The 9,888-nt window shown below is 39.2% G+C and overlaps 1 protein-coding gene across 1 annotated transcript in view; it reads right to left on the reverse strand.

Moving 5' to 3' along the window:
• Nucleotides 1–9,888, reverse strand: part of PTPN13 (protein tyrosine phosphatase non-receptor type 13) — a 244,535-nt gene that overhangs the window by 53,305 nt on the left and 181,342 nt on the right. Inside the window, exons 20-22 of the mRNA XM_045284339.1 lie at nucleotides 2,930–3,019; nucleotides 2,498–2,605; nucleotides 2,194–2,325 (exon numbers count right to left, since the gene is read on the reverse strand). Of these exons, the coding sequence (XP_045140274.1) occupies nucleotides 2,194–2,325; nucleotides 2,498–2,605; nucleotides 2,930–3,019 (330 nt within the window). The remainder of the gene's footprint in view (nucleotides 1–2,193; nucleotides 2,326–2,497; nucleotides 2,606–2,929; nucleotides 3,020–9,888) is intronic.

Genomic DNA, 9,888 nt, shown 5'->3' on the forward strand with positions numbered 1-9,888 from the left:
AGTGGAGAGCAAATGTTTTGAGAATGATGAGGGCAATGAATATACAAATGTGCTTTACACAATGGAAGTATGTATGGATTATGATAAGAGTTGTACGAGCCCAAATAAAATTATTTTTAAAAAAAGAAAATAAAAACATAATCCTTGAAGTTAAACAGGAAACACTTAAGCCACTATGCCACCGGGGCCCCTTATATATAGCAAGATTCCCTTTTATATGTTCTCTTGGCAACCCAAATTCCTAATGCTTTTCCTAACATTGAAAATGTCATTTGTCTAGTTGGATGCTCAATACTAATCCAGGGATAAGCTATAAGCTCCATGAGAGCAGAGGCCCTGTGTTTTTGCCCAGCACAGGCACTCAATAATGTATATTGAACAGTGATGCATTTTCTAGAGAACACCTATTAAAAACAGAGTTAAGAGGACAGTCCCCTAGAGCTTTGTTTACATGGGAAATGAGTTTTGTTTGAATTCTCTTTTGCAAAAACAATGGTGATTATTTGGGGTGGGATAATTGGAGAGGCGGGGCGCTTGATCCCCAGAAACAGACTTAAGCTACAACATTTTCAACTGCAGTTGTCTTCCTTTGTCTAAGACGGTGAGACTATAATTAGGTGCACGGTTCTTGTGGGCACTCGTGGTGTCTTCTATTCCTCTCCTATCTTCTGTGTTTGTACACAATAAACAAGCATTTAAAATATTCCATTCTGATTTTCTTATTTTGTAAAGAAAGGAAATCACAGACAACATGACTCATCTGTATAAAATGTAAGAAACCGGTACAGCATCCTAGAATTCATATATGTACACCTTAAGGGATTTTTACAACATCAGAACGTATTCTGTGGCATGGGATGTGTACAGGTTTGCAGTACTCTAAGTTATGCCACATAAAGCCATCCCTAAAATTCATATCTAAATACATTTTTTCAGCTAGGTTTTAACTAGTTCTTTTATGTATTTTCTCAGTATCTTTGGTATGAAAGTACCTTACATAAGCATTTATACAGGACTTTAAAAAAACAGTATTAATAAAGACCCTAAACTTTACATTCAAGTATTTATTTAATATGTGCTAGGCAATAAGCTCATTATTTGCATGCATTATCTCATTTAATTTTCAAAGTCTATAAGATATGTACTTTTATATTCCCATTTAAAATTTAAAAAAGAAATGGTATATTTTTTATTATGAATTGGATGAAGGTTTAGAGCAGTAGTTCTCAACCTTCTTAATGCTGCGACCCTTTAATACAGTTCCTCATGTTGTGGTGACCCCCCAACCACTATTTTCGTTGCTCTTCAAAACTGCAATTTTGCTACTGTTATGACTCAGATGACCCCCTGTGAAAGGTCATTCGATCCCCAAAGGGGTCAGGACCCACAGGTTGAGAAGCGCTGGTTTAGAGAATAGGTCAGTTTTCCAAATATTCACAATTCTATGAGCACCATGGGGCTAAGTAAGTTCAAGCAGTTTGCTTAGAATATCACGGAGGCAGAATCTGGCAGCTGACTGGGCTCTGCACATTCCCTAATGCCCTCCCTGGACTGACTGCTCCACACACAGTGGAGGACTTCTTCCACAAGTATGTTCCACCACTGGACACTCATAAGGACTCTAGGCAGGCAGACAGGGGTGGGAAGAGATCACTGTTTTCTTGTTAAACAACCACAAACAACTATGCCTCAAGAGCACTGAAGTCCTCTGGCTAATAAGTAGCACAAGCAAGCCTTAAACTGGGATCTTCTGATCTCCACCAAATGCCTTTCCTCTAACAGCTTGTTACCAGCAGGATATGGCCTTGTTTTTAACATTTCTGACTTGTTGCTGTGTATCTTTTTCTTTTTGTAATCTGGTTCTACATAGAGGTTCATAGATAATTGCACAACGATAAAGAATTCTATTTCTGGCTTGATCTAAAAAGGGATGGAATACACTAAATTTACCTCAGTGGCATCAGCTTTGTACGATGAGATTGTTTTTGTGCATACCATACTGGGGAGAAATAAGCCAGAAAACCTTGGAAGTGATGAATAACAAAGCTATTTGTAAGCATAAAATTAACACTGAGAATACACCTACCAAATTGTCAGCAAGAAAATTGGAAATCCAGTGTACTGGGCTGGTGTACTGACTCTCTTATGAAAAGTGAACTGGAACGTAGAACTGATGAACATGCACAACTTTACCTTTGGACATTTTTTCTTTTGGCTGAGAGATAACAAGTGTCACATCTTCAGGTGCATTTTGCAAAATGTCAACTGCAGCATGTTGGCTCACCCCCTCCAGACTGACGCTATTCACAGATATCAAACGGTCCCCTGAGCAAAGAGAGAAGGTTGCTCTGATCAATCCAGGATTTTCCACATGAAAGAGACACGCATGCTAGATCTAAGAAATGCCATTTTCATTTTCACTAAAGTCTACTTCAGTCTTCTGTGCAAATTCATGCCTATTATTAAGTATTTAGGAAATTACCAAAATACCAAGTACCTGGCTTTAGGCATCCATCCAAGTCAGCTGGTCCTCCAGGAATAATCGAGCTGATAAATACACCTAGGTCCAGTCTTCCCATCTTTTCCCCACCAATAATTTGAAATCCTATGAAACAACACATTTTAATAAACCCTTCCCAATAGCAGTGCTTTCAATAACCAAGGATTAGCCTGCAAGAAATGCAGGCATGTACAGACTTCCAACAGGAAATATGACTGAAGGGTAACAACAGTGAGGTGGGATTCTGACAGATTTAGTCATGGTGAAAGTATTGCTGGGAGGCATTTCTCTGGCACTGCCCGGTGGGTCAGGCAAAGAGGTTGCTGTCATGGGTGTGCAGCAGTGCCTTCATCAGAAGTGGTCTCTCAATACCTAAGCCTGTGCCGCACACCTGAATTCTCACGGGTCATTAAGAACCTCACAACTTACCTAAGCCATACTTTGCATCTTTTTTCAGGTTCACCAAGGTGATCTCCCTTTCTGGTGAGGATACGATGCTCCATCTTTTGCGTAGCACATCTGTTGGGAATTTATCATTTTAAAAGAAAAAGAAACATAGTATGCTCAGAGATTAAGACCATCAGCGTGTTCCAATTTAAATATTAACAAGGCTTGTTAAGAGGTTTTTCAGTCACTTAAACATATACATGTATATATTTTAAAGTGACTGACACTGTCCATCATCTTACATTTTTTTATAGTGACTGATAGTTTATAAAATCACTCTATGGTATGACATTGTTACTTGTGAATCAAGCATATTTCAGTTTCAAATTAGTAAAGAAATCTCCAGAGGTTAAATGATCTGAGCAGGTGGGATGAACTAGGCAGGAAAGAACTAGATTTTACATTAAAGTCTTCTTCCATCTTTCCCCACATCACAGCAGATGCCAGGATTTCACAGTGCCAACATTTTAGGAATCACCTTCTAATGAAAAGGTGGAATTTTTATTTATGAGTGAACCATTCCTGATATGGTCTAGATCAGTGGTTCTCAACCTTCCTAATGTTGCGACCCTTTAATACAGTTCCTCTGTCGTGAGACCCCAAACCATAAAATTATTTTCGTTGCTATTTCATAACTGTAATTTTGCTAGTTATGAATTGGGCGACCCCTGTGAAAGGGTCGTTCGAACCCCAAAGGGGTTGCGACCCACAGGTTGAGAACCACTGTTCTAGACTCTGGAGTAAATAGCACCCATAATAACCTGGACTGTTTTTTTTCCTTGTTTGCTTGTTTTTTAAATACTACTAGTCACGACTTGCCCAGCATATTTAGATTCTCAAAAGATTTTCATTCATTCCTCATGTGGAAGAATCTAATGAGTCAGATAAAGCCATTTTCCCCCCAATATTGCTTTGTGGGTAAAGAATACATTTGTGATTTGCTCAACATTACAACTAGTATAAAAAGCCCAGTAAATTATCTAAGTACGAGAAATGCTATTTAAATAAATTTAATGTCACTATCAGAACTAAAATTTTCTTATTTCCATGTAGGTTTAAATTTCAAAAAAGACTAACCATTCAGAAATATCTTTTTAACTAAAAAATATGTTACTTAGTTGCCATGTTAATACAGTTAGTTCACCTGCTTCCCTATCAAGTATCTGAACACACACACACACACTTAATGTCGATTAGAAATTGATAGCCCAAACGGTCTGTGTCTAAAGGCAGTGACAGTGGTGGGGATACACTTTCATAAAGATATTTTTAAAAGTGAAATCTTCACATTTGACTCCATGCAGTGGCAACCAGCGTAGTGTATCTTTTAAAAATGAAAGCTATGGTTTACTAAAGTATAAAACAGGATTTCCTTTAGGCTTTATGTGCAGGTTTTTAACATCCAAACCACTATGACACAGACTTTGCTTCTGTACTTGTCGACACATGATCACCTAATATAAAATTATACTGGTGTTGTTTTAGCATCTAGTGACATGCATTGCATACAGATGCAATGCTTTATATTTTAGAAATCTCCTTTAGTTTCAGGAAGGGACAATATTCAGTGTCAGCCGTAAATTGCTCCTGAAAGGGCTCATTCTTCCTCTTTCTAGTTTCCCATTCCAGGGCTTTCGCCCGTAAGTTTTCCTATGAAAGTGTTGTTCCACTTCACCCAGATTTTAAAAAACCAGGGCTCATTTGGGTTTTGCCTTGTCAGTAATAACTAATGCAGTTTCAACTGGTTGGAAGCCCTGACCCACGAATAAAACCAGAGTGCCAAACCTTGCTTAAAAAAAATTAACCCAAGAAGGGAGTGAGGTCAGGTTAGAAACTGAAATCAGTACATTGTTTCTGTGACCATGTCTGTGAGGTGGCAAGTGGGAGCAACCAGGAGCAAAGTGCTTTGTAACATGATTAGAGGACGATGATTGCTCTGAAGTTCCATTTCTTCAGATCTAAGCACCCGCTGCCCTTGGAATTAGAAGCTGGTTTGAAGGAATTACTCGGTGGTACTTGACAAGTCCTTAGGCGCAGAGTTCTCAGGAAAAGCCAATTCCTAGGCAGAGCAGGTAGAATCAAAAGCAAGCAGCAGCAGCAGAAGACTGCTCAGGGAAAACATTGCCTCTGCCTGGCTACTTTCCTCACCCCCAACTAAGGGTTTATGTGGCTGTTTGTTGGTGCAGCTGATTATGATCAGGGTGTCCGTGTGCACTGCTGAAATCGGACGGAGGTTTCGACAGGGCTGCAACCTTGCTAGGTTTAACATGTACAAGGACACTGAAGACAAAGCCAATTTATTTTAGATAGAACGTATCTGCCCTCAATGATAAAACCTTTCAGTGTTCTTAGGGTTTCACAGAGTATCTATGGAGCACAGGTATTCTAGTAAAGAATAAAAAATGCCACCACCAACCACTGCACCCCTACAACCTTTGTACAATCAAGACTGTTCTCCTGGATAATAATGTGTGTGTCCATATGTTTTTACATGTTTACTTTATTTCCAGCCCCTGGAAGAGGACACCATACTTGGAAAGGGAGCAGCTCAGGGAGAAAAAGAAGACCTCCAATGGATGGATGGCTACCATGGCTCCAACAAGGGGCTCAAGCACAGCACTGCTCATCATGGGGTTCACTCGCAGGGAGACTGGGCAATCTGCTTCTGTAACCATCTCAGCCCAAATCTTAATGACAGATCCTTAAATACACCCTCCTGAGCCAGTTCCACTCTGTCTTGGGGGTGTGGCGGTGGGTCCTTAACCGGGAAATGGACTTGAAGATGGCACCAGAAACAGAGCTAGCAGACACAGAGTAAGCTCTGCTTATTTAAGGATTTGTCACTAAGATTTGAGCACTCATTTATTTGTTCGGTTGTTCCCTCATCCTTTTAAATGTTCACTGACCCCCACTCTTGTCCCAGTCCCTCACTGGGCTCTGTGGGGAAACAGAATGAAGCAATGCACAGGGCAGCTGCTAGCACAGTAAATACGAGCTAAACCACTTCAGGCTCGAAGATCAATGAGTCAGCCTTATTATTAATTAGCTGCATTACAGGCATGAGCCAGGCCTATAAGAAAGGTCTTCAGAAGTACTCCCGTAGCTACGAGAGGGGGTAACTCCTTCCTGCTGGAGGGTATGGGGAAGAATTCAAGGAAGCAGGGTAGGCTTTTTAAAGTGGGATATGGAGGTGGGTATAGCCAATAAGGCACTAACAAAAGCTGAGATGGAAAGGTGGAGGAACAAGTTCGGGGAAAATGTTACAAATCAGGTAGCTTAGAGTACAGGGTCTCACCAAATATTTGACTGACAGGAAGTTCTGTCAGTCTGCTCTTTTAGCAGGAATACCTCCCTCCCCATGCCCTCCCCAGCCGTGATGATGTGATGTGATTTATAATGGGAGGACAAAAGGAAGAAAGGGTGTTGGTGTGCAGGTGGATGCTACTAGACAGGTCAGGATGCATGCTTAGTTTCTGTTTATCTTAGTCTTCTCTCTACATAGCAAAACTCCAAATGCACTGCCGTTGAGATGATTCCAACTCATGACAACCCCACAGGACAGTGCAGAATTGTCCTTAGGGGTTACAGCAAAAAGCCTCACCTTTCTCCCAAGGAGCAACTGGTGGTTTCAAAGTGCTGAGCTTGCCCTTAACAGCTCAGTACATCACCCTTATGCTGCCAACACGACTCTCATGTTTAAATGAGTTTAAAATACGTTGGAGGTGGAACTACCAGAGTGTGTATACTTACATGAAAACCTAAGTAAAATGAGGAAGTATTTGTAGAGTTCAATGAAGGCTGAATAGAATGTATGAATCTCTGAAAGTGAGGCAGCTAGATATATTTCAAGTACCCAAACAGTTCTCAATTATTTTAGTTATTACTAAATGTTTCAAATCCTTAAAACAAGTTTCTCATTAAATATCGTATATGACCACAGTAAAACTTGTAAAACATACCTGAAAGCCCAAACAAAACCACTGCCATCGAGTCTATTCCAACTCATAGTAACCATTTAAAACAGAGCACTGCCCCACAGGGTTTCCAAGGCTGAAAATCTTGATGGAGGTAGATTGCCACATCTTTCTCCCAGGGAGCAGCAGAACTTCCGATTAGCAGCCAAGAAATTAACCATGGTACCAAGAGGGATCTTTTGAAGTGAAAACAAATCTTGTTCTGTGAACATATGCTAGTACCATCCCAACAATGCTTTCATGGGACTCACTTTAAGAAGAGTTGACAGATGCATAATTTAGAAGTTTAATGTTGCTCTAATGTTGCCTTCTTTCTCGTCCTTTAAATTGTGTGTGGATACTATGCGGTTCACAATGAGAATAGATGTGTTCACAGAAATGACATATATCAGTCTTTCCTAACTGACCTTCCTAGTAAGAGCATTATTCTGATGAGGCCAAAGCTATATAATCATTTTAAATATGAATCAACGATTTATCTTAGGCAAAAATAAAAAACACCAGGCTCCCCAAACAGCAAAAATTAAAACAAACACACATCCCAAACCACACAGACACACACATAAAGAATTTTCTTAGTTATAGACCCTGGCCAACTATTAATCATTTTCATGCCGCTCATTGGACAATGAGCTACATGGTAGATGGGAGGGGCATTGGATGAACCTATCGTGTTGCCTAAGGAAAAAGTTCTCCATTCCAATCAAAGACCTCGCAGACAGTGGGCCAGTAGCATCATACAAATAGAGAGAGGTTTGCTGCTGTTCTATTACCTAATATTGGTATCTACTTGGCTGGCAGGTAAGAGGAATGAAAATGGTAACTGGCATTTTATTTCTGTACCACAATAAATCAGCCAAATGAACTGAGGCCATATAATATCGCCCATTCAACTCATGCATAGGTCGGAAAGGCCTGGATTGGATGAACTTCTTAAGATTCTCTGAGTTCTCAATTTACTTAACTCTTTCACTTCTGCTTAATTCTATATCTTAAATCGTTTGCAAACATATAGGATTTTAATTTTAATATAATTTTTAACTTTGTATGTATTCTAGTTAAACCTTCATGGGTGTGGGGGGGGCAGATGGGCACTTTTATTTGAAATTACATTTCACTAAATGTGCTTTTAAAATCATATTTCTACTCATATAATAGTTCATTGCTTGAAAGTAAGAATGTTAATAAAGACACTGATTAGCTTTAGCCTTGAGGGAAAAGTTCCAGTTGTGTTACTGTGCATCCAAATCACCAGTACTTGTCAGAGGCTTCTTTTCCTCTCCTGATTTTGTTTGTGCTAACATTCCTGTGTTCAACCCCATAAAATGCTGGCACGCATTCTGGGGTCTGAATACTTCAGGAAACATTATGACAAACCTACCTAAATATTACTTTTTGACTGTGGCACAGCAATACAGTAAAACATAAAAACATTTACAATCAAAGGGAAAAAAAACAAAAAAACCCATTTACAATCAATTTTATATGTGTTGTGTAACTTTTAATTTTTTATTTCTACACGCTTATGAAGGAGTATTATAATTGCGTTTTTTGACAGGTGGACTTTATTTGAAAATCACAATTAATTAAGAGATTGGAATTCTTCCCATGTTTCTACTACAAAGTGTGAGATTAAAGTGCTCATGACTTTTTCTCTTCTTTTTCAAGTTTCACATTCTTTAAGACTCTTTGGAGTTTGTAAAAAAGATGGAATTTTATACATTGGTGTTTGTATTAAGCAACAAACAATTCAATATTAACTGCAGTTCTTCAGTAATGAAAAATCTTGATCAGAAGGGAGACTATATACAGGTTTGAATAAAACTCAGGAGTAATTTAACTTTTTGATTCTCAGCTACCTTATATAGAAAAAATACTTCTGCCATATCCTTTCTTTTTTTAAAAAATTCAAGATTTTCAACAGAGAACTAATCTAGGCCACTTGGGCAAATTCATGGAGAACTGAGGTGAAAACATGGTCTTGTCCATAAGCTGACTAGAGCAAAGCCCCATAAAAAAGTGGATTGGAAGAATACTGCTTGACTAGGGAAAGAGTGAAGCCACAGGAGGATAAGCTGTAGGCCAATGCCATGGTACAATTAGCTGCAGGCAGTTCAAAGAAGCACTCCGCACGTCTCCCTGAGAGAAGCCAGTGCTCTTGACTCTCTGGAAAATGGCACCCGGCTCCTCTAAAGAAACGCAACACAAACAGCAATCAGCCCTAATGACCTCAATGAAAAAATAGGAGAAACAAAAGGCAATGGCAGAAGATGTCCTGAACCTAATGACGTGCATAGAGTAAGCAGACATTGATCTCCCACAGAAAGAAATGTTCAGTTGGATGAAGGGAGACATCGGACAGTGTAAGACATGAAAAAATTAAAATTTATAAATTATAAAGGGTTTGTGAGGGAGGGAAGCTGGGGAGGGAGGGGAAAAATGGGGAAATGATATCAAAGGCTCAAGTAGAAAGAAAATGTTTGATAATGATGATGGGAACAAGTGTATAAATGTGGTTGACACAATGGATAGATGTATGGATTGTGATAAAAGTTGTACGAGTCCCCAATAAAATGATTTTTTTAAAAAGAAAGAAAATTTCAGAAAGCTGCTTGGAGTCATATGGGCTATGAGGGAAACAATACAGAAAACTGATAAAATGATAGAGGAGATAAAGTCCATACACCAAAGGGAAATACAAGCACTTAGGGAGGAGATAACAAAAATCAGTAGCAGACTCACGGGCTTTTCCAACCGACTGTAGGAGGCAGAGAACCGCACCAGTGACCTAACGGACAGCCAAGCAGACTTTAACAAATGTGAACAAAAGTCTAATAAGATCATCAGAGAAGCTGAAGAAAACCTAAGAGCTATGTCTGATGCTATGAAGAGGAACAACATCAGAATAATTAGATTACTGGAGGAAGATACCACAAAGAAGTCATCTGCAACAACAGTGAGAGAATT

Source organism: Echinops telfairi, unplaced genomic scaffold (genome assembly GCF_000313985.2).
Source record: "Echinops telfairi isolate 266 unplaced genomic scaffold, ASM31398v2 ScPeMD7_7468;HRSCAF=8506_0, whole genome shotgun sequence".
In the NCBI taxonomy this organism is placed as follows: Eukaryota; Metazoa; Chordata; class Mammalia; order Afrosoricida; family Tenrecidae; genus Echinops; species Echinops telfairi.